The sequence below is a fragment of the Calidris pugnax genome, unplaced genomic scaffold (assembly GCF_001431845.1).
Source record: "Calidris pugnax isolate Ruff unplaced genomic scaffold, ASM143184v1 scaffold30, whole genome shotgun sequence".
Taxonomy (NCBI): Eukaryota; Metazoa; Chordata; class Aves; order Charadriiformes; family Scolopacidae; genus Calidris; species Calidris pugnax.
Genome location: NW_015090776.1, coordinates 1951303 through 1976544, shown reverse-complemented (window position 1 = coordinate 1976544; position 25242 = coordinate 1951303). Strand labels below are relative to the sequence as shown.

Sequence of the window (25242 nt, the reverse complement as noted above, 5' to 3'; positions counted from 1 at the left end):
ATTGGAGTAACATGCTAAAACGTGCTAAGTACCCCAAATATTACCAATAAAAGTAGGAAAACTTGCCTCCATTTTTGGATGGTCACACTCCGTGTGTGACTGCTCTGAACATGTTTAGCAGTCCACTTAAAATTGTGAGATTCATAAGATGAATAATAAGACTGTTCTCTTCACTGTTCTACTGATTTCAGATGCAGTGCAAAGAAGTTTACAAAAGTATTTACTATTTAATTAGCAGTAGTTTAGCTGAGTTTTGTGGTCAGTTCATTTTGTCTCATGCATAATTTTTTCTCTTGTTTTGGTCAGAAAGTTGCATTTTCTTTTCTTCTCCCTTCCCTCCTCCCCCTTCCCAAGCATTGAAAAAATTGCAGAATTCCTTAAATTTTTATTTTGATAGTTCCCCTCAGGTGGCTGGAGTTCCTAGATTCAGATTTGGACCCCCTGAAGATATGCCACAAACTAGCTCAAGTCATTCTGATCTTGGTCAGCTTGCATCACAAGGAGGTAAACCATTTCTGTTCTCTCTTTTCCATGGTGATTCAAGTGAAAAACAATTAATGCAGTCAATAAAATGCAGATCTACTTGTGTACTTGTTGAAGTGTGGAAACCTGCAACTCTTAAATAAAAATTATCAGCAGAGAGAGACTAATGGAAAGTAAAAAGGTGTTTCCTTTAAGCTACTGCATTTTTGTTTGTAATACAATTTTAAAAGTAGAATGCTTCTGTGGGTGGGAACAACAGGCTTGTGAACCAGAGAAGCTGAAATTTTACGTAGGACAAATTGCCTGCTGGGCACAAAAAAACTTCATTTACTAAGAAATTAAATACTGAAGGAATGGGTTTTTTTGTTTGTGAAGTGTGGAAACCTGCAACTCTTAAATAATTGTCAGCAGAGAGAGACTAATGGAAAGTAAAAAGGTGTTTCCTTTAAGCTACTGCATTTTTGTTTGTAATACAATTTTAAAAGTAGAATGCTTCTGTGGGTGGGAACAACAGGCTTGTGAACCAGAGAAGCTGAAATTTTACGTAGGACAAATTGCCTGCTGGGCACAAAAAAACTTCATTTACTAAGAAATTAAATACTGAAGGAATGGGTTTTTTTGTTTGTTTTTACAGTTTTATTTTACTGTTGATTGTAGCTTTCCTGTAGTAAAATAATAGGGAGAAACCACAAATGCAAAGAAACCTTTGGGCCATTTCTTTACCTGCTAAGAGGTGGCCAGGCAATTTGTCTTATGCTGTCCTGAATCAGTCCCTTTCCTCTGCCCCCCCTGTCAGCATGGAAAATATGCTGTTCTTTGAAGAAAGCTCACAGCAAAATAATGGTATAAGAAAAGAATGAAAGTAAAAAAAGTAGTAATATTTTCATCAAGGTTTTACCTTCTCATAAATTACAATTAGCTCTGACAGTAAGTCAGAAAAACTTAAAACACAAAAATATTCACATTTACATACAAACCACTGGTTTCCTCAAGTATACAGAGAGGAGACAGCAGTTATTCTGGTTTTTTAGCTGGCTTTTTTAATTGTCACTAAAACTTTCTGTGTTGCAGGTTTAGGAATGTATGAAACCCCACTATTCCTAGCTCATGAGGAAGAATCAGGTGGTCGCAGCGTTCCAACAACACCATTACAAGTAGCAGCACCAGGTAAATGGCAAGCAGTTTGCAGGCTGAAGTAAAAGCTGGAAACCTTGACTTCCCAGAAAACAATTTGATTATTGTTGTTATAGTGCTTATTGCTCCATCAGGAGTATTCCAGTAGCCCTTTCCCTGACATGCCAAAGATTTACGTAAATTTTCTGTAGGAAATTCAAACTAACTTTATGTTTATTTAAATTACTTTTCTTGTACAGTGACAGTTTTTACTGAAAGTGCTTCAGCTGATGCTTCAGAGCACGCTTCTCAGTCCGTTCCCATGGTTACAACATCGACTGGCAATCTGTCCACCACCACAGAGGCTGGAGCTGGTGATGATGGAGATGAAGTTTTTGCAGAGGCAGAATCTGAAGGGTAAACTGTGACTTGTTTGGTTCACTAAGATTTGATGTCATGTTAATTTTAATGGTGGTTTTTTTTTTTTTCCATCCAAGTGTGCCTGTAATTCATTTTTAATGTAACTTGTTCTGGTAGGAAGGACAGCTTTTACAGGATTTGGTAATTTTGCCAAGTAGTACAATCTGACCTTTTTGTCTAAAACCAAAGATTTTCTTCTGTTTTTTCTCCTTCTGTTTTAACATAGCTAATATTAAAGTCACCCAAAAAAATAAACTTGGGTGTTTTTTCAGAATGCAAAAGGCTCTGGAGTAGTCAAATACTGATGGCAAAGGCGCCAGTGGGGTTTGTAGAATAAAGGCTAAAGCATTCCTATTTATTCATAGAGAAAATCACTCCTTGTTACAAAGGAAGCACATACAGTGAGATCGTTCAGTAAAGGCAGTGCAAAAGTATGAAAGATGTAGCACGAGAGAGAGGAATAAGCAGTTCTTCAGAATTTGATAAATTATTTTGTCTCGCACTTTTTAAGTGCATTTTATGCTTTTACTTTTGATTTTTATTGGTTGCACAATAATAAAAGATGTGTAGTTCACAGTTTACCTAAACTTTTATCTACTGAATGCAGGAGGTAGGAGGTTTGGTCGTAAGAAATTTAAATGTTACTGCTACGAGTTAAATAAGCAACACAGTTTTCTTCATGCAGCACCAACTTGGATTGCAATAGTGTGCCTACAAGTAGGTAGAGCATAGGATGTTAAGGTCTCAAACTTGTTTTTTATAAAACCATCTAATATATACTTCTTATCTTTAGTGATTAGAAGTACATCCATAGAGGAACTAAATGGTTCACAGAACAATCTGTAGTTCTGAACAGGCTTCTAGCTTGATAGGAGAGCAAGTAGAGAAGTAGAGAACAGATGGTTGCCACAATTTATGAGTTTTAGTTATCGTCAACAGTTTTTGTTTCCTAATCAAAGTAAATGTATACTAAAAAGTGAGCTGCATTTAAACCACATAGAATGTTTACTTTTTTTTTTCCGGCCCTATAATGCCTTTTGGGAGTAGAGAAGTAGAGAACAGATGGTTGCCACAGTTTATAAGTTTTAGTTATCGTCAACAGTTTTTGTGTCCTAATCAAAGTAAATGTATACTAAAAACATAGAATGTTTACATTTTTTTTTCCAGCCCTATAATGCCTTTTGGGTTTGCCTTTGTCTTTTGAAGATGGAGTCCAATTAACTTAGGTATCACACCAAGTGATCTTTAGGCATAACCAGTCAGTGGTGGTCTCTCCACTTCATTCTTCCCCTGCCTAAACATACACACCACTGCCACATTAGGCTTTTTCATTATTGTTATCAAATAGCTTCTATGACCTTCTCTGAAAGACAATTAATATGCTGAATATGCATCTAGAGTTGGGCTGCATATCAAGGAAATTACATTGTTATTTTTCTAAAAGCCAGATAAAGCTCTCAAGTTGGGGTGGGGTGAAATGACAAAACAATAAAACCCATGAAAATTTCTGGGGAAAGACATTTGCATAGGAATCTTTCTACTCCAAGATGATGTTTTTTTCCTGAGCTTTTTGACACTGTGTAAATATACATACATGTTTTTCCTCCCCCTCCTTCTCTTCTAGAATCACGTCAGAAGCGGGCCTAGAAATTGATAGCCAGCAAGAAGAAGAATCTGTTCAAGCATCTGATGAGTCAGATCTTCCTTCAACTAGTCAAGATCCTCCTTCTAGTTCATCTGCAGGTGTGTGTTAATTACTGGAAACAGTTGTTTCGTACCATTTCATTACATGTGGGAACTTTCTGGACCAGCATTAGGCATTGCTGATAGCCAAGATACACAAAATAAGACAGAACTCTTAGAGCAAGGTCACGTTTTGTTTGCCATTAAGACTATAGGCATCAATTTTTTCTTGGACTGCAGTAACTAGAGTAGGCCATAGTAAGAATAACGCTTCAAGGAGCACAAGTTACTGATACTTTGGTGATTTTGTCCATTGATATGTTTGATGTCAGATTTAAAAACACCTTTTCATTCAATTAAATCATCAAAGAACAGTGAGTAAATCAGTGTTATCAATTTACCACTTAGCATAGATGATGAAAGAGTCCCAGACTTGCTTGTTTTGAGGCTTTTATTTATATCAGAGATGTCAGTGAAATAAGGATGCACCTTCATAATTTTAAAGTAAATTCAAGAGCATAATACAGATCAAACCATGTAAACATAAACACTGAGAACCTCTGCTAGACAGTCTTTCCTGCATTTCCACCTATCACAGATACGAGCAGTAACCAGCCTAAGCCATTTCGACGTGTCAGACTTCAGCCACCGACATTAAGAACTGGTGTTCGTGGTCGTCAGTTCAACAGGCAAAGGGGTAAGTGTTCATGGTTGCTCAAATTCAGACTCTTCAGAACATATTTTTAGTACTGTCTTCCTGTGGGGACCATATATGAAGTACTACTTTATAAGCCTGTCTTTGCTTGTAAGGCACTAAATAATACAGCATCCCATATATGAAGTACTACTTTATAAGCCTGTTTTGCTTGTAAGGCACTAAATAATACCTACCCTATCTTTCAATGTTACCCTAAGAGCTCTGTAGGTTTGTTTTAGTATGTTAGTTTGAGCACTTTTTTAGATAGGCAAACTTTCTTCTTACAGGGCACTTGGTTCTTATCAGTGGAGAGAGAGTAAAGTGCAGTTGATCCTAAACTAAGCAAAGGTTTAAGAAGATTTAAAAAAATAGTGTTAGTATATAAGTTTAGAAATCTTTTGGTTTTAACATTACATGTCAGTTTCCTGTAGGGTATGTAGGGATTCCAGTTACTATCTTGCTATTATCTCACTGATTTGAAGAAAAAAACAACAGGTTTGCAGAAGTGTTACAGATTTTTGTAATGCAATATAGAGTTAAACCATGACAATAAATTATTGTTTGCAACTTCTGTATTAAGAAAAATAGTTAGATGAATTGTATTCAGTTTGGAGTTATTTTAACATTGTGGAAGATTTGATACTAGCAATGAAATACAGGTATCTGGTATTTTAAAGGAAAAAAGAAAAAGTGAGGAGGCGGACCCACAATAGATCAAGTCTATTACTATTTCTTTAATAATAAATGGGAGGGACTAACTGATTTCAAATGTGGTAAGAATGCTTTTGGCACAAGTCAACAACATTCTTTTAAATGACAGAAGTGCAGGGTGTCCGTATCACCAGGCTTTTAGGGAGGAAGCTTGGATTTTATCAGAAAGGAAGTGCTACACTGCAGTAGCAATTCCCTACAGAAGGATGAAGTATTAAATGTACCAATGGCTTATTAAAAGGGTGAAAAGGATTTCTCCTAATGCATTTGTTTTCTTTCCCAACACAGGTGTAACTCATGCAATGGGAGGCAGAGGAGGCCTGAACAGAGGAAATATTAGTTAAATGATCTGTAAAGTAATTACAGCTGTGTATACAGAAGTGCCAGTTTGCCCGTGGTTCCTTTAGTGTAATGAAGCCAGAGCTTAAAGCAGCATTTTATACTTAGATTTGTGTGCACACATTTCAATGTCCTTATTAATAAAATTAGACAAAATGTCAACATTCAAATGGCATCTTTTTTTTAAAATCCTCTGCTGTGCATCACTTGGTAGGACAGTTGTACCAGTCTTTGGATACAGTCTTTCCTGTGAGTGCAGTAACAGGTCTTGCTATTCTTTTGCCAACATCCAAACTGTAGTACCGGTCTGAAACAAAGATATGTCAGAATTAAATTCCAGAATTACATTTAGTACATGGAAAGAATCTTGATGTTAAAGATTTCCTTTTAACTTCATTTAGGCATAAATAACGAATTTTTCATTCCACATAACATATGTGGAGTTGAGGGGCCATAACAATTAAGTTTTGTCCTCAACTTTGTCTTTTACATGTCCTTCTTTGTGTTTAGCTAAGTTTTATAGTACTGCTAATAATTAAAACTGTCCCAAGAATGGGGTGTAGGGGAGAAGGCTCTTATACTGCTAGAACACAGAAATAGCGTTAAGAATTTGGAAATAGAACAAACTAGAAACAAAACAATCCTGCACTGACTACAAAAGTGGGAACTCTCTGGTCCCCAAGTGTGAATTGGCCTGTGTTAAGGTTAGGAATTAGATAACACTGGCAGAGACTTACTTTAGCTGTATCCTCATACAGGATACTAGTTCTTAGGGTTTGTTTTTTGTTTTTTTTTTTGAATGATCCAGAAAATTCTGAGGAATGCTTTTGCATGATTCTGGCTGGAGGGAAAGGATTTACCTAATCTGGAATCATTAGTAATTATTTTCTGTGAAGCAAAATTATTCTGCTTCCTACCTTTTTTTGTTTTGTTTTGTCAGAAACATAGTTTTATGGAAGCCAGTGAAAAAAGTAGCAATGTGCAGTGGTCCAAGGATTTCAATCTATCATTAATACAATTCTGCATTTAAGTGTCAGGTTTTTTTGTCACTTCATAAGCCTGAACTCTGATGTTTTCCATAACTGGCTAGCTTGAATCATTGTACCTTGTTGCTGCTAGTTGTCCTGTAATTATTGAATTGTTTTAATAGAAACATCTCTCAGTTGAAGGCAACGTTTTAATTCTCAGGACTTTGAGTAGTGCTTAAAATTAGTCTTGCGGAATCACAAGTGGTAACCTCATGCTTTGGAAAGCTCTGAGATACATGGGCTGCTTTCTTTCCCCATCCCTTAGTCTTTTGAGATATATAGTGACTTGCATTAGCTTTAACTTACTGTAAGAGAAGGCGTAATAATCGTAGCCGTCTGGCTTATTGTGGTTGGGTAGTGATACAGTTGAATGAATTACTTTCGGGAGCCCTCTCCAGTAGGTAGTCATTTTGATTTCCTTACGCAAAACTCCTGCAAGCAAAAGAAAACTTAATTTAGGAGGTATCACAGTGTGTTTGCTGTAAGCTATTGTTTGCTTGTGTCATCTACAGCAAGCAAGATCTATTGGATTAAAAAATTTTAAAAGTACTATATTTAAAAAAAAAAAAAGGGGGGAACAGAATGTTGTGTTTCAGAAACTACTACGATTAAAATGGTTGTATAAAAGAAACTTAATAAACGTAAGTTACCAGATGGATATGGGTTGATTCTGACACTCTGAATAACACTTGGCATTCCTGCTGCACGTTGGAAGCGTCTCCTTATTACAAGTCTTGGGACAAAAGCTGGGTATCTTACGGTAACCTGGGTTCTTCTTCTTTGACACTTCTTAGCTGGTTCTTGTCTGTACACATACTGTTGCATGTTGCCATCTAAAACAGATGTTTGTTTCATTTGGTTAAAAAAACCCAACAAACCAAACCCAACCAAATTAACAAAAAACCCCAAACCCCCAGCTCGATCAGATATGAAAATGCCATTGATATCCGTATTACACACAAGAAATCAATAGCATCATTTTAATACAGCTGTGGCAGCCTTCAGCTTTTCATATCAAATCCTACATTTTGAGAGTGAAAAAAAAAAAAAAGCCTTGCTCTCTAAATCCAATGTATACTTGTAGATGTAGTGAGCAGCACTTCTGCAGCCTCATTACAGTTACTGTAGTAAGTACAATTCCAGGGGAACTGCTTTTGCTGCTGTCAATCCTGTTTATCAAGGAGAGGGTTAAGACCATCATTTTAGGCTGCATGAGAGGAGGGCTAGAGTCCAGTAATAGGATTTGCATTTTCTTAAACTCTGCTTTTTAAATTCAGATAACAATTCTTATGTTGGCAGTACATCATTCATATAAAATAAGGAAATTAATTTAAAATAAGAAATAGGGAAATTTCCATGCATAGTTACGAACTAGTAAGATTAAAGCCTCGCTGTCTCTAATTAACTTAAGAATAATACGGTTTTGCCACCAGATAAAATTTACTTTAATCTGTGACAATGCTGGATTCTGTCCCTTACAGCCCTATTTTAACATGCACTTAACGACCTGTAAGTACTAACACAATTTTTTTTAAGCTTCGGGCTATTTTTTGAGCACCTAGTACACTGACATCATATATGTTTCTGGTTTTGGAAGAAATGTCTCCAGTCAAGAGAAACTCTGTTTTATTCCCAACAAAGGCAATTCAAGCATTTTTTGATCATCTGTGAGCTTCTGAAATATGACACATACCTTTTTTGATAAAATAAACAGATTCTGGTCGGTTGTTGTATCTTGCCACAGGAAGCGTTGCTACTATTTTCCCACTAAGCCCTGCAAATCCATTTGCAAGAGGTTTGGGGTAGCCTGGATCCATAACACCATTTGTGAAACGCCAATATAGGGGGCCCTAAGGATTTAAGGAAGATAGAAGCTTTAGTGGAAATTTATTCTTGGTAATTCAGCTTCAACATAGACCTGAAAAATACTATTAACAGTAGCATTTTGATAACTACATGACAAAAACTGACTGGAAGCACTCCTCCTACATCCATTAAAACCAAGAAAAAAATACTACGATTTCATAAAATACCTCCTTGCAGTCTTTTGACACAGCCTTTGAATCGGGATAGATGATTTTACAAATGAATGGTAAGAGTGGTTACTGAGCAAGGCCTTGCTGAATCTGGACATCTTCACAGGTAGGAAAAAACTGCTTGAGTTCCAGCACTGAACGATTAATTGGGAAATAACCGTGTAATGTCTTTAATGAGGTGTTTACACTTCACTGTCGCCTCTCAGGGATGGAAATGTATTGGGAACAAATTTAGGCCGTGTTTGGGCAAGGGAAAGACGTGCTAAAATACCCATATTTTAAACATATTTTTAAAAGTTGGGCTTTTTTGAAGTAAAAATACTACCTGCTTATCAGTTACTCTGTCAATGTTTTGTCCCCCAGCTAACCACGGCGGGGGGGAAAAACACTGAATTGAGGTTTTTCCTGAGAAGCATAATCTCAGTGCAGAGGAGGCTGAGGAGGAGGCACTTGGCTTCACCCACAGAGCTTCAACCCCACCACGCTGGTTGAAAAAAACACATTTTTTTCTATAAAAAGCAATGCAGCCCTAGAACAAGGCACAGTACCCCCCGCTTCTGCAAGCAGCCAAAACCCGGACCGTTTTTTTTGTTTGTTTGTTTAGCTGCCCTGCCCCTCAGGCTCCCTCCCCGGAGGGAGGGGCTCCCCACCTTGATGAAGAAGGTCTTGCCGTCGCAGTTGCACCTGGAGAAGACGGAGTCGATGGGGGACGGGATGCCCCAGCCGTCGGTGATCCGGCGAGGGTTGGTGGTCGGCGGGCTCCTGCCGTTCAGCAGCCAGTAGTAATGGCCTGCGGGGCGGGAGGAAACGCGGTGAAAAGCGCCCGGGCCGGCGGAGGGAGAGAGGCCCCACCGTGAGTACTGCCCCCACTTTTGGGCACTTTACCACAAAAAAAAAGACGCTGAGGTGCTGGAGCGGGTCCAGAGAAGGGCCACAAAGGCGGTGAGGGGTCTGGAGAGCAAGTTTTGTGAGAAAAGCTGAGGGAGCTTGGGGGTGTTTTTTCTGGAGAAAAGGAGGTCGAGGTGGGTGAGGCAGCTGAGGGAGCTTGGGGGTGTTTTTTCTGAAGAAAAGGAGGCTGAGGTGGGTGAGGCCTCACTCTCTACAATTCCCTCAAAGGAGGGTGTAGCCGGGGGGGGTCGGTCTCTTCTCCCACGGAACAAGAGTAAAAGGCCTCAAGTTGTAGGGGGGGTCGGTCTCTTCTCCCAAGAAACAGGTAACGGAACAAGAGTAAAAGGCCTCAAGTTGCGCTGAGGAAAGTTTTGACTGGATATTTGGCAAAATTTTTACACTGAAAGGATTATTAAGCATTGGAACAGGCTTCCCAGGGAAGTGGTGGTGTCGCCATATTTACACTGAAAGGATTATTAAGCATTGGAACAGGCTGCCCATGGAAGCGGTGGAGTCGCCATACCTGGATGTATTCAAAAGACGGGCAGACATAGTGCTTAGAGACGTGGTTTAGTGATGGTTTTTATCAGAGTTAGGTTGATGGTTGGACTAGATGATTGTTGCGGGCAGAATGAGCAGGAGCTCAGAGTTAGGTTGATGGTTGGACTAGAAGATTGTTGCAGGCAGAATGAGCAGGAGCCGGGGTGGGGGGAAGCAGGGAAGAGGGAGAAAAACAGGGAGAGCATGCTGCCACAATGATCTGAAAGGTGTCTTCCCAGCTAGGGGATTCTGTGATTCTATGAAAGGCGCTGGTAATGGGCCGTGCCTGTCCGGGGCAAGTGACAGTGGTGTGGGAAGAGGGGGTTTGGCTGGGGCCAGCCTACCTCGGAAGACAGCCAGGGTGCCATTCTGCAGGGCCACCATGCCGTCCGCCGGCTTCCCGCTGCACAGGTCCTTGTCCGCTGCAAAACACCAGTGGTTCAGGTTTAACATTCACCAGAAAGCACATTACCTCCCCTGCCCACTGCCGGTAGCACTGTGATTGTTAACTGATGGCAGGTGTTGAGCCTTGTTCAGGCCTCTCTGCCTGGCACTAGTTGTGCAAAGGGTTTAATTTCTCGTTTGAGAAAGTTTCTTGGAAAGGCTGGCTTTCCTGTTTTAGTCCCAGGAGTGTAAGACCAGCAGTTTACCGGTCTGATTACAGATAGTACCACTTATTGCTTACCTGAATACCTGTAATTCAGAAAAAGATCTATAAATGCATTGCACGCTACACTCATTTAATTTCTTCCTGCTCTGGGATGTTTACTTGATGTTTCTCCAAGCTGCTCTAGTGCATTCCCCTACTACATTTACTTTCAGTTAAATATAAAGGAAGGATGAATTTATTTTGGACCAAAATCCAAGTATTTTCCACCTAAAAAGCTTTTTTTTTTTTTTTTTTCAAAATATATGTCAATATCTGATTGAAAAATTGCCCAAGAACCTAGGGGCCATATCAGATTAAAATAAACTGTGAGGACGTGAAAAATGCTGTGGCACAAAGTACAGAGGAAAAAGAGTACAGGGAAAAGACTTCTTGTCTGTCTTATATGATAGATAAGAAGTCTTTTTTTGTATGTGATTACAAAATGACAGTACACATGTACACATGTGTAACTGGATATTCGGCCTGACTCCCTAGCAATGTTTTCATGAGACTTAAGAATGTATCTTCTTTGTCCTTTCTTTCACAGTACTTAGAGCAAATATTTTTCAGCTGAGCTGATTACTGAAACAGGATCACGCTCTAAACTACATGGAGAATTTCCATAAAAACACAACTGAAAAACTGAAGTACCAGTATTGAGGTCCTAGCTGACCACCATAGTTGAGCACAGGAGTGCCATGTTCTTCTGGCACCAGATATTGCATGTCCTTTACTCACGTGTTTCACTGTGCTCTCTGATTGAATTACTGGTGCTTTTGTACCTACTGGAATGCAATTACCTTGTGTTTCTCCAGTTGAAATTGGCAAGTCCGCAGTTTGTATTAAAGGCTTGTTAATTACTTCAGGCTCTTCTTTTACTGGCAGAGTTTCAGGGTCAGATGGACGAGGCTCATCTCTCGTGTCAGTAACTTCCTGGAAATGTATAGTTGGCTTGGCTGTCCCTTTAGAAACAATAAACATTTCTTCTATTGTGTCTTTTTTCTCTCTTGTAGTGGTTTCTTTGGTAACTGTAGTTTCCTCTCCCTTGTCAATATTAGGGGCCTTTTCAGTCGCATCTTCCATTTCTTTTTCAGGTATGAGGCTAGTTTCTTTGATGGTCGTTACTTCTTTTTCATCACCTGTTATTGTCTCTACAGCACCACAAGCCTCCCTGGGTTTAGGAGTTGAATCTGTTTTATCGGTTGCTGTCAACACAGTGGGCTTGGGCATGGGAGTTGTAGCTGCTGCAGCTGCAGTTGTTACCGTTGCTTCTCCCACAGGGCTTTCATCTTTTTCAGCTGTTAAGGTCTCTTTTGGTAGGGTAGCCTTGTCTTCTTCAGCTGGGGTTACTTCTTTTTCTGCAGCTGTTGTTGCAGTCTTTTTGTCCACAGTAGTTGCTTCTGATTCAGCTGCTGTAGTGACAGCTGGCTTGGCTGTTATCACTGTAGTTACAGTAGTTGTGTCTTTTCTGCTTGTAAAAATGTCTTTAAGCACAGTAGTTTTGTCTTTCTTGGGTGTTGTTATCTCTTTGTTCACCGTGGTTGTCTCTATTGTAGTTGTCGACTCTTCAGTTACAGGAGTAGTAACAGTTTTAGCTGTTGTTTTGTCTTTCTCAGTTGTGGCTACAGTCTCAGTAGTACTGGCTGTGGTTACTGCTGTCCTTTCCACTGCTGTAGTTGTCTCTTTTGCAGTTGTGCTGGTTGATACATCGGGTGCAGAAGTTGTAGTTTTCTTTTCAGTGGTTGGTGCTTCTGTTGCCTCAGGGGTTGTGTCTTCAGGTTTGGGGGTGGTGGGAGAGTCAGCTTCAGTCGGTGGTGCCTCTGTGGCCTCTGGTGTTGTTTCTTCAGGCTTGGGGGTGGTGGGAGAGTCTGCTTCAGTCGTTGGTGCCTCTGGCGTTGTCTCTTCAGGTTTGGGAGTGGTGGGAGAGTCAGCTTCAGTCGGTGGTGCCTCTGTGGCCTCTGGTGTTGTTTCTTCAGGCTTGGGGGTGGTGGGAGAGTCTGCTTCAGTCGTTGGTGCCTCTGGCGTTGTCTCTTCAGGTTTGGGAGTGGTGGGAGAGTCAGCTTCAGTCGGTGGTGCCTCTGTGGCCTCTGGTGTTGTTTCTTCAGGCTTGGGGGTGGTGGGAGAGTCTGCTTCAGTCGTTGGTGCCTCTGGCGTTGTCTCTTCAGGTTTGGGAGTGGTGGGAGAGTCAGCTTCAGTCGGTGGTGCCTCTGTGGCCTCTGGTGTTGTTTCTTCAGGCTTGGGGGTGGTGGGAGAGTCTGCTTCAGTCGTTGGTGCCTCTGGCGTTGTCTCTTCAGGTTTGGGAGTGGTGGGAGAGTCAGCTTCAGTCGGTGGTGCCTCTGTGGCCTCTGGTGTTGTTTCTTCAGGCTTGGGGGTGGTGGGAGAGTCTGCTTCAGTCGTTGGTGCCTCTGGCGTTGTCTCTTCAGGTTTGGGAGTGGTGGGAGAGTCAGCTTCAGTCGGTGGTGCCTCTGTGGCCTCTGGTGTTGTTTCTTCAGGCTTGGGGGTGGTGGGAGAGTCTGCTTCAGTCGTTGGTGCCTCTGGCGTTGTCTCTTCAGGTTTGGGAGTGGTGGGAGAGTCAGCTTCAGTCGGTGGTGCCTCTGTGGCCTCTGGTGTTGTTTCTTCAGGCTTGGGGGTGGTGGGAGAGTCTGCTTCAGTCGTTGGTGCCTCTGGCGTTGTCTCTTCAGGTTTGGGAGTGGTGGGAGAGTCAGCTTCAGTCGGTGGTGCCTCTGTGGCCTCTGGTGTTGTTTCTTCAGGCTTGGGGGTGGTGGGAGAGTCTGCTTCAGTCGTTGGTGCCTCTGGCGTTGTCTCTTCAGGTTTGGGAGTGGTGGGAGAGTCAGCTTCAGTCGGTGGTGCCTCTGTGGCCTCTGGTGTTGTTTCTTCAGGCTTGGGGGTGGTGGGAGAGTCTGCTTCAGTCGTTGGTGCCTCTGGCGTTGTCTCTTCAGGTTTGGGAGTGGTGGGAGAGTCAGCTTCAGTCGGTGGTGCCTCTGTGGCCTCTGGTGTTGTTTCTTCAGGCTTGGGGGTGGTGGGAGAGTCTGCTTCAGTCGTTGGTGCCTCTGGCGTTGTCTCTTCAGGTTTGGGAGTGGTGGGAGAGTCAGCTTCAGTCGGTGGTGCCTCTGTGGCCTCTGGTGTTGTTTCTTCAGGCTTGGGGGTGGTGGGAGAGTCTGCTTCAGTCGTTGGTGCCTCTGGCGTTGTCTCTTCAGGTTTGGGAGTGGTGGGAGAGTCAGCTTCAGTCGGTGGTGCCTCTGTGGCCTCTGGTGTTGTTTCTTCAGGCTTGGGGGTGGTGGGAGAGTCTGCTTCAGTCGTTGGTGCCTCTGGCGTTGTCTCTTCAGGTTTGGGAGTGGTGGGAGAGTCAGCTTCAGTCGGTGGTGCCTCTGTGGCCTCTGGTGTTGTTTCTTCAGGCTTGGGGGTGGTGGGAGAGTCTGCTTCAGTCGTTGGTGCCTCTGGCGTTGTCTCTTCAGGTTTGGGAGTGGTGGGAGAGTCAGCTTCAGTCGGTGGTGCCTCTGTGGCCTCTGGTGTTGTTTCTTCAGGCTTGGGGGTGGTGGGAGAGTCTGCTTCAGTCGTTGGTGCCTCTGGCGTTGTCTCTTCAGGTTTGGGAGTGGTGGGAGAGTCAGCTTCAGTCGGTGGTGCCTCTGTGGCCTCTGGTGTTGTTTCTTCAGGCTTGGGGGTGGTGGGAGAGTCTGCTTCAGTCGTTGGTGCCTCTGGCGTTGTCTCTTCAGGTTTGGGAGTGGTGGGAGAGTCAGCTTCAGTCGGTGGTGCCTCTGTGGCCTCTGGTGTTGTTTCTTCAGGCTTGGGGGTGGTGGGAGAGTCTGCTTCAGTCGTTGGTGCCTCTGGCGTTGTCTCTTCAGGTTTGGGAGTGGTGGGAGAGTCAGCTTCAGTCGGTGGTGCCTCTGTGGCCTCTGGTGTTGTTTCTTCAGGCTTGGGGGTGGTGGGAGAGTCTGCTTCAGTCGTTGGTGCCTCTGGCGTTGTCTCTTCAGGTTTGGGAGTGGTGGGAGAGTCAGCTTCAGTCGGTGGTGCCTCTGTGGCCTCTGGTGTTGTTTCTTCAGGCTTGGGGGTGGTGGGAGAGTCTGCTTCAGTCGTTGGTGCCTCTGGCGTTGTCTCTTCAGGTTTGGGAGTGGTGGGAGAGTCAGCTTCAGTCGGTGGTGCCTCTGTGGCCTCTGGTGTTGTTTCTTCAGGCTTGGGGGTGGTGGGAGAGTCTGCTTCAGTCGTTGGTGCCTCTGGCGTTGTCTCTTCAGGTTTGGGGGGGGTGGGAGAATCTGTTTCGGTCGGTGGTGCTTCTGTGGCCTCTGGTGCTGTTGTGTCTTCAGGTTTGGGGGTGGTGGGAGAGTCATCCGTTATTGGTGCGTCTGTCGTCACAGCAGTGTTCTCTTCAGCTTCTAGGGGGTCAGTGGGAGAATCTGCCTCAGTTATTGGTTCCTCTGTGGCATCAGGGGTTGTCTCTTCAGCTTTTGGTGTGGTAGTAGAGTCAGTCTTGGTCGTTGGTGCCTCTGTGGCTTCAGGGGTTGTGTCTTCAGGTTTGGGTGTGGTGGGAGAATCTGTGTGAAATTGCACTTAATTAGCTTTATAGTGGTTGAAACATTTATTTAAAATGCCAAAAAAATATATAATGTGGAAGCCTAAGCTAAATTGATAAGTTGCCAGTTTATGGACTCAGGTAACTGTCAAAAAATAAGTAACTTAAAAGAGCCAAACTAACCTGGACTGGGCTAAATTTAATTCCTTTTGTCTGCCTGGGACTTTGCAGCAGCTTAGCTAAGTTCTGTGAACTCCTTTTGGCTAACCTGTCGCAAATCCAAGTGCAGCATGGAAGATTTTAGTTTGGTGTTTGTAGGTAAGGCCAACTGGCTTTTCCATCCTCTTTCTTGGAAGCGTAACCTCTCTATAAAATACAGGCCTTCTGATAAGACAATTTCCGTCTTAGTCTGTTCTTTTGATTTATTCCTTTGACCTTAATTATAATATAGCCTGCACCGATGACCTGGGCTTGAATGAGAGAGGTAGGGAAATGGGAGGAAAACAAATTTTCTGAATACAGACACCTGACTGCATCTCCTACTGTATCTTCTCATATCTTGGAAGTTTTTCCTCTTCGTGATGTACAACTTTAAGACTTTCTTTACTTGTATATATAATTACATTGACTTGAGTCAATCTGTTAATATAGCTATGTTCAGCAAAAAGTAACAGTAAATGCTTCTCCATTTTAATTTCTCACTAGGTGTTCTCTCACTGAAGTTTTCCCATTTAGTTCTGTTTTCACATAGGTTTTGTGTTTTGATTTAAAATCTTTTTCTGTGATTCCTGCTGTGTTGCTGTCTCCCGTTACAAATGAATTGGCATTTGTTGAAAACCTGAAAAAACTAAGTGCAGTATCACGTGGTTTGGGGCCATGTTGCTCAGCTTTTGATCAAATATAAAAATATCTGAGCTATTGGTGATGGTCACGGCCTGAAGACTGTTAGCAGCATCAATGCAGTGTCTCTCCCAGCCGACTGGAAGAACTTAAAATCCTACGGTGTGATAAATAATCCCTGCGTAAATGTACTGTAGAAAAAGTGCAGTATGAGCAGAGTGTTACAGAATTGGTTTTCCTCCCATCCAATGTGTCTAAATACCATAAGCCAAGTGGGATCCCGTTAATGGTTATTTTAATTTCCTTAACTTTGTTTCATTTTACCTGCTATATGGATTTTTGCAATACGAAATTTCTGAATTTAAAATAAAAATTGAAATATGTAAGGATTAAAATATTGGCCAAAATTGACTTCTAGTCTCATTTCATGCTTGTTACTTCAGGTTTCAAGTTCAAACTGATCTCCCAAGTTATCACTTAAAATGCTGGAACAGAATATAAAACAACACAGGAAAGCAACATATTTTCCATTCAGAAAAAAAATAAATGATATGTGTTTTCTGAATCTGCTTGAGGCCTGGCTTGGTTAAAGCTCGAGAAGCCTGCTAGGAGACTTTCCTGTCCTGGTCCTGCCAATTCATTGCTGCCCCAAAATACAACACCCTTCCTGTTCCAGCTGTGGACTTGGTCCAAAACTGACAACGGCATGTAAGATATTTTTGGAAGATGTGTGAAAATCCAATAAAGACGAAGGAGACATCACCACACTGCAAAATTTGTTAAGTGAACTCTTCAAAGTCAGTATTCTGAGGTCTAGGTGAGGTAATTAGTTTATAAACGGAGCGGTTCCAAGCTTGGTAACTGTCTGGTAATGTCTTGCATCGGCTTTCTATTTCTAGAGCAGGAAAATGGTCTTTAATGTTCCTTCAGGTAACACCCATCCTGTTTCATTCATACACTTTCCTACCTTCCATAACTTCATGGGGCTGTGTTACTTCCTCTGGCTCCTTTTCCTCATTTGTGGATGACCTTTTAGATGTTGATTTGTTTGGTGGAGGAGTCTTAGGTGTTGGCTTTTCTGTGTGTGCTGAAAGAAATAATATAATCTGTTACAGCAAGTAGTGCTATCCCAATGCAGGGTATAGATGTTCTCCACTTTTGGATGGGTTGGGGAATTCACAGGAGTTGGACCTTCCTTCATTACTACTAGATTATCTAATTACTAGATTACTAGATGAGGTATTAGGAAGAAATTCTTTCCTGTGAGGGTGGTGAGACACTGGAACAGGTTGCCCAGAGAAGCTGTGGATGGTCCATCCCTGGAGGGGTTCAAGGCCAGTTTGCATGGGGCTTCGAGCAACCTGGTCTAGTGGAAGGTGTCCCTGCCCATGGCAGGAGGGTTGGAACTAGATGATTGTCACACATACTGTGGGTGACACTTCTGCTGGTGAATTAGAGTATGGCTAGTGCCAAAAGAGGCTAATGCAAAATAAAACTTTACCCTCAGAATTTGTATCTTGGTGATGGCTTCCAGTATATCTACCTTTATGCATCTCTAAAGTAATAATGCTTGAGAAAATGCCCAATTTATTTTTGAAATTAGGTTTTGTTATTTTTGTTTTGTTTTTTGTTCAGTAGCTAACTTCTTTAGTTCTAAGAAGCCTGCACAGTTAATGTTTTATGATAATGCAAAGCATCTATATTTAAATACATATAGAAAAAATACAGCGATAAAGAAATTTCTTACCCTCTTTACAGTGTGCTGCGTAGTCTGGGCAACATTTGCCATATCTTTCACAGTCTGCATCACAGTCACACTCTCTTCCTCTTTCAAAGGCTTCAAAGCAACGTCCTTTGCAGGAGACTGCTGCGTGAGGCAGAACAAGACAGTTAGTGTTTTTGGCTGGCTCACATTTAACTCTGAGACCTTTCTACAGTGAAGTCATTGGCTTAAGCTGATGTAAAGAACAGTTTCATAAAATCAGGTGGTTATTCTGGTCTGATCCAGAACTTGTTTGTGTAATTCAGGGGCTTGGATCAGGCCATACAACCATGACTGTCTTTGCCATTGCAGTAATTGAGACAATATAGAATTGGTAGTAGGATAAAATGTCACCTCAGAGTTCACTCAAGCTACATCCCATCATAGAAACCTTCCATTTCTCTAATCAAATAGCTGTTATCTCAATAATAGTATTTTATTTCTGGGTTGGGTTTTCAAAGAGGTATTCATCAGGGTACCACTTTGAATTAAAAATTATGTGTCTACCAAAGCATTTCTGAAAAATATTTTACCTAAGTAGGTCATTACCAAGTGTCTTTGGTCAAATAATGCAACTTAATTGTGTGAATGAGTAAATGAAGTCACAGAGTGACTATTTTTGAAATGTTATTCTAGTCTGTTTAATACAGTTCTTAAATTATTAGTACTAAAGGAGTATCTACCATGTTTTGACATGATTGATAACCACAAGCTTTTAATATGTCATTATTCGTTGACTTCTGACAGCTTCAGTGCCTACAGTACTTCTGTTTCATATGAAATAATGACCAAATTGTTTTGGAAAGTGTGCACACAGCTATTACAGACTTCAGCAAAGCACGCTTGCTGTATTTTTCAAGGACAAAATTTGATCCTAAACATTTACATTACAAACTAATATTTCTTAACATTTAGTAATACCTTCAATGTTAAATTGAAGTAACTATATTAAACCTGAAGTGGATATTTTTTGAGGATGTTTAGCATCTCACAGAATTGAGTCAGCAATTAACTATCACTTGGTATTTCCAGAATTTATCATATGATCTATTATTCTTGTCCTGTATCTTTTTGGTACATACGTCTCTATTGAAGTCATTGTCTTTGCGGCACACGGGCATAAAATCATATTTTACAATTAAATCACCCTTTAGCAAAATAAGGATTTCTGTGTGGGCAGATTCTGAACACCTTTTAACCAGTGTAGATGTTGAGTGAGTCTCTTGATGTCAGTTGATTCATTTCATGTACCTAGGTGAGAATTGTTTTTATTTTATGATGTTAGGGCAGTTTTCATTCATAAAAATGCTTGACGTTTCTCTGATTTAGTCAGCATTAATCACATATTAACCGGGCAACAGTCCTTAGTCAGACTGCCTTCATCCTGTAAGGATGGTGGCTACTGCACTTGCATGAATTCGGTGATTTAGGGTAGAACAGGGAAGACTTCCTCGAGCCTTAATCATTTTATTAAATGTTATGTAGATGCCACAATAACTTTAGAGTCTGACCCACAATAAATAAATAGCCTGCATAATTAAAGTGCCTCTGTATTTTCAGTTATGAAAAATGCTGATGACCCCTCAAAAATCAAAGTCAGGAAGGGGAAGACAGAAGTGAGAGTGTTTCCAGTGCGTGTCAGAATTAGCACTTTAGGAAGCGCTCCATCTGCGTTTGGAACAACACTCAGCCTGTGTTGCTGGATCTAAGAGGTCTTATCTTACACCTGTAATCTTATTAGCACTACAGTGTAGTGTAGCAAACTGCAGTTGTCTAAATCACTGATATTTTTGATGTTGGTGATTCATAGGAAGTTTTTTTTCAACTCTCAGTAAAACACTTTGAAGCACTTGTATTTATTTACACTATACAATTTTGCATATAAATAAAGCATATAAAATATTACTCAACCAACCATCTTTTCCATCAGACTCTGGATGTGGCTGTGATCCAGAGTCAATTTCTGTCCATGGAAGGACACCCTCTGATTTGCATTATACCTACAGCCTCCACACTTCTTAAATCTGAGTTGGAATGTCCCAGAATTTCTTCCTGGAAAATCTTGAATTTGCTTTTACCATTGTTATTTTTTTTTGTATGAGAGACAAACAGGTACAGTACAAATGCACTAAGGACAAGAAAACAAGCAGTAGGTTGCTCTGCTGTTCTGTAAAGCAAAATCCTTTTCTCAGTGATAACCTGTGGATACACAATTTTCTCTGAATGGGTTGCGAGAGGTTATCACTGCGTTTTTGAGGGGGAGAACAATACATGGATGAGAGGAGAACAAGGACACAGTCAACTAAAAGAGACATTTAAGCATTCAGAGGAGAGACACTGGTGTGGTAGGGAGTTGGAACAAATGGGAGGGGAAGTCTTGCTGATAGGAGCTGGCCGTTTATGGGAACTTACCCACTGTGCAGACTTTGTTGAAGTCAGGGCAGCACTCCATGTAGTGTTGACAGCTAAAATCACAGTGGCAGTCATGCTCTCTAGAATACCCTTCCCCACATCTCCCTGTACAGCTTGATAAATCTAAAATCACACAACACTGGTGTAAACATTGCCAGACCAAAATGATACATATGGAAATGCTGAATGGCAAAGTAGTAACATTTATCTTTTCTTTTTTACATATGGAAATGCTGAATGGCAAAGTAGTAACATTTATCTTTTCTCTTTTTTTTCCTACAGAATGCCATTTCTTTGCTCAGTATTGCAGAAACTGTGGGCCCAGTGTAAGCCCTCCTGAAGGCATGCGGATCAGAGGCTTGCTCTGAGCCAGCCTGAGGACCAGCAGCAGAGCACTCAGGTTAGAGGCTAACTTATTCTGTTTCTCCTGAAGAGTAATGGATCCCTGAGGACTGGTTTAGTAATATGGCCACACCAGTTCTGGCATAAAACTAGTCCATGCAGATTTATCTTGAGCAGCTAGGCACTATATTGTTTTGCAGACTTATTCTCCATCTTAATTCACCCTTCATGTGGTTATAGATGTGTGCCCACACCACCATACCTGACAGACTCATTTTACTTTTTATAATGTTCTACATAATAACCAAATAAAACCAGTTTAGCTTGCAAACAGTTGGGTTGTAGTCCTACTAATTAGGAGGTTACTTACTAGCAGAGTAATGTAAAAGCTCATCCCACAATGGCTTTACTGCTAGACTGCTGTAGTGTTGGAAAATGCCAGATAATAATAAATGGTGCAGGTTACAGGTGGTAAGCAAGACTTCAGGAGGTCTGCTTCCAAACTGCACGCATTCAAGCTTGGCAGTGGTTTGTTACCTTCTACTGCCAGATCAGGTATTCACCCTGGAACAACTCCCCTTCCTACATGAAATCTCTAATAATGTAACTTGCTAACAGCTTCTTCTGGAAATGAAACATGCAGGACCACAAGTGAAGTGCCCCTAAATACAAACAAAGAAGCTGAACAATCAGCAAGCTAAAACAGAGTTAAGATAATCAGCTGAAACATTGAGGAACAACAAGAAAATAACAAGAAATAACGTGTAACACAAGACAACACCAAAGACAACTTCTAATAGTACACAATCCACATGTGTGTGTATGAAGGAAGACTATGGGATAACAAATAATTATACGTACTGTGATTTTTCAGCAGTTAGATATAAAATTTGTTACCATTTCTTTACAAATAATGAAGTAGGACTAGGGAATAAATGGAGGAGTTAATGGACTCTTAATAGGGGAGTTGAAAAGAGAGGCTAGACATCTTCCTTTATGGATATGTGGCCAATATATTTCACATCTCTTCCCTTATGGGAAGAAAATATAGGTAAGTTCAAAAAGTACCACCTTTTAATTCATTTATTTGTTTTAAGTTTATGACTTGTTAGGTTATGAAGTTATGATTCCAGTTGCTATTGGCAAGAGTATTGAATTATGCTAAAAATATCAGAAAGGCTCCCATCAACTACAGAGGGTGCAGCGTCAGACTGAAGGTCTGACCCTGAAGGTCAATCTGACATCTGCTGTGCCCTGATAAACTGCTCAGATATGCAAATGTTAAGTCTTCTACTATCAAGTAGTAATAAATTATTTTCTACTAGCAAGTAACACACTATGTTATCACTATAACAGCTTAATACCTACTTAAGAACTGTGACAGCACAGGACTTGCCAGGCTGCAAGTTCTTCTGTTTCTTCACAACTGCTACTTTAGTTAGAAATCAATTACAGAGCTTTGAGAGTAAATAAAAAACTGGAGTATTAAACAAATAATTGCCAAAATTTGCCTCGGTGGTGGTAATGACAGTGCATTTAATGGCAAAGCACTTAGTGCGCTATAGACATTCCTTTCCCTGAGCCTATCGTATTTAAATATTTCTAACCAAATTATGTAAATATTGTAATTTTAGATTATTCCTTTAATCATATTGCAAATCACTTGGGCTAAATATTTCAGTCCAAGGGCAACAAGATCTGTAGATAGGTCTACAGAAAAGAAAGCAGGTTCATACACATTTTGCATGATATTCATATTTATGTTATTCCTCAATAAAAGGTCCAAAAAAGAGGACCATGCCATACTTATGAAAATATTTAGTGATGATAAAACTGAATCATAAATATTAAGTTCTAGAATTTAGTATTTTTATGAAGATGCATTTGAAGAATTCTCAGTATTTGTCAGATATCATAGACCCCCTCCCTTCACCTTTGTATGTTACAGTACCTTGAGAAGACGCTTCTTGAATCACAGACAGTGAAAGGATTACCAGGGATACACAAAGTATGTTCCATATGATCATTACTTTCAGGTACGACATTATCCCTAAAAAGAAATAATCTCACATCACTGCATGCAATTCAGTTTATCTGTTTATAATTTTTTTTAAATTGTAGTGCATATCTTTATACATAATACTAGTTTAATAACAACATAAAACTAATACTAAAATTATTCAAGGACAAATTGCTAATTTAGAATTACTCCATAAATTCTCTCTTGGTTATTAGTTGATTAGCTGTTAAATTTTGTAATTGGACTAGTGAAATTAATTATTAACAAATAATGGAAGAAATTTTTTGCAGAATTCTGTTACATGAAAACTACAGTCAGAGTTTTCTCCTCTTAACATGGGTGCATTTCAATACAACAGTTTCTAAGGTTATAATACCAATAAATATAAATGTAAAGTAAAAAAAAAAAGCTGTCAAAATATTAGTTATTAAGCAACATAATTTTATAAACCATAATCTAATATTAGTGTTCAAGTATGTCAAATGGAAAAGTAGGATAAAAGTAAATTTTCTTTCAAAAGGAAAACTTGTCTGGTTTTTCTGTTCCAGTTCATAGCTTTCCTTTTGAAGTAGAGCACTTTGATCAAAACGCTCAGAGTAGAGATAGATATTACACTTACCTAACAAAGAGTATGTCTGCTCTCAGTGGTGTTTCGGATGCCTTATATATTGCTTTGTAACTGTGCTGGGGTTAACTAATTATCTTATTAAACAAAACCGCCAATGACAGCTTATGACAGCAAACTTTCCACATAAGTTGGAAGAGATCCCAGATGACTAGACTAACACAACATCTGGAAAATACTCCCATTAAGAAAAATGATTACAGGAAAAAACTAAATAGGGACTTACTAGTCAAAACACATTTTGATTACTGAGTGAAATGAACAAATTGTCCTGGATGCATCTGGAAGGTATTAGATATTATTGTACAGCAATAAAAAATCATTATAGGCAGAATGTGAGTATATTTTCTTTCTTGTCAAATGTATCTGAGGTGACAGTAGCCTAGAATTATGCAGTAGTATCTGCTACTGATGGTGTATCTTCTCCAAAAAGTTTTAAGATCTAATTCATGCAGTCATAAGTAATTTATCAGTTCTGCACTGAATAATATATAGTACTTTTCCCTGAGCTGAGTGGAAATTTTGCCAAGATACTGGCTAGAAATCAAAGAATTTAGTTGAATCTCAAATTTATTAAATATATTGTATGTAAAGCATCAAACATGAATGAAAGAGACTTAAATTGCTTCAATGTTCTTTGTGTTTATTGGTTCCAGATTCAGGGTGCTGGAAATGGTTATTTGCAACTCTCTCTCAGAGCTAAAGGGGGGCTTCTATTGAACTTTTTAATGGTCCTGACTCTCTGAGTCTGGAGGTGATTTGTTGTTCAGAAACTATCCCAAAGGCCAGGGAACTTTGATACTTCTGTTTTACGGCATTACTTGAATTCTGAAGTAATTCTGCTATCCCAAAATAATAAATATGGTATAATACACATTGATCCCACTTGAGGAAAACACTTAAGCATGAGCTTGAGTCTCTTAAGGAAAATAATGTAACCATCTCTGAAAAGGAGTGGATTTAGACATGTGCTTGAATGTTTTCCTCACATGGTCCAATGATTGTGCAGCGTTAGTATTTTTATGCTAGATTTTCTTTCTGATTTCTTTACTGTCACAATAGAGGCAGTTTCATTCAATCTTTCTGCATTGTGGACACTTCTAATTGCTTTCATATCACAGCCATTCTCCAATTAATTGATTCCAGTCAATGAAAGAGTGCTTTTTCATTGCTCTGGGAACACACACAATCTTTGTAAATGTTTCTAGAGTTGCTTAGACAAGTGTTAAGTGGGAGAACTTGCATACTGTTGATTTGCTATTTGAGGTTCTCTGCCAACTGCCAGCCTGTTTAAGATTTAGCTGTTGTTCTACTTTGTGGAAAAGAGAACCCAAGGCTCTGAGATTTTCAAGGAAATGCATACTACATGTCTTATTACAAGAACTTCAATACTGTCTCTAGTGGAGATGACTATAAGCTTGATAACGAAACAATGTGGTTTGAGAAGGTACCTGTCTATGCATATTTAAAGCTCAAGGAAGTAATGTTTAGGGTAGCTAAATAGCATTGACATGAGGTTGGTTTTCTAGAAAAGTACTAAAATCCTCATAACTTCAATAATTTATAATTTGATCAAGCAAAACATTTAAGACTACGTTATTGAGTATATCCGTTGATAGCCATGATATGGTATGGTGGAGATACGTTGACTTCTCCATCATTTCACAGCCAATACAGCTGTGAGTCCCAATTGATACAGGCTGTCCACCTGAGGTTTAAAAATATATATAACGTAGTAAATAAGAAGTAACAAAAGCTCAAAAGTATTATCTTGCTTCTGTTAACATGCCAGTACTCAATTAAATCATATGAAGACAATTAGAATCATACACAACTTGAAAATATGGGTAGTCATGATTGGCTGCTATGTTTATTATATTAGGGCTGGGTTCATTTTGGTAGGGTTGTATTGTTTCATTTCTCTTACAAATGAGGTTTTTGGATTGTTAGAGGTGATGTGGGGTTGAAGAGTTTCAGTGATGAGTTCCCAAACTGCAGTTACTGGATTTCAGTTGCTTTCATCTTCATTTGGAGTGTGTATTTGTTATAGTTGAATGAATGTTAGGTGGTCATTAAAGTTTCTTCAGCATTAGTTATAGAAGCTCCAAATAGAAACTGATACTGCACGGTGTTTTCTTTCCTTCAGG

General features: G+C 40.2%; 2 protein-coding genes across 2 annotated transcripts in view; one reads left to right on the top strand and one right to left on the bottom strand.

Annotated features, from left to right (window-relative positions):
* Nucleotides 1-5608, top strand: part of TPR (translocated promoter region, nuclear basket protein) — a 59738-nt gene extending 54130 nt beyond the window's left edge. The window contains exons 46-51 of the mRNA XM_014948540.1: nt 398-504; nt 1555-1650; nt 1857-2013; nt 3641-3759; nt 4298-4396; nt 5396-5608. Of these exons, the coding sequence (XP_014804026.1) occupies nt 398-504; nt 1555-1650; nt 1857-2013; nt 3641-3759; nt 4298-4396; nt 5396-5451 (634 nt within the window). The 3' untranslated portion in view covers nt 5452-5608. The remainder of the gene's footprint in view (nt 1-397; nt 505-1554; nt 1651-1856; nt 2014-3640; nt 3760-4297; nt 4397-5395) is intronic.
* Nucleotides 5609-5615: 7 nt separating this feature from the next.
* Nucleotides 5616-23106, bottom strand: PRG4 (proteoglycan 4). Its single transcript, XM_014948528.1, has 12 exons — nt 23090-23106; nt 22402-22500; nt 20109-20231; nt 17682-17801; nt 16902-17021; nt 11388-15116; nt 10283-10360; nt 9161-9300; nt 8168-8324; nt 7125-7307; nt 6781-6906; nt 5616-5753 (listed from the first exon to the last, which is right to left on the bottom strand). The coding sequence occupies exons 2-12, from the start codon at nt 22493-22495 to the stop codon at nt 5650-5652; spliced, it is 4974 nt and encodes a 1657-aa protein (XP_014804014.1). The 5' UTR covers nt 22496-22500; nt 23090-23106; the 3' UTR covers nt 5616-5649.
* Between the last annotated feature and the right edge of the window lie 2136 nt (nt 23107-25242).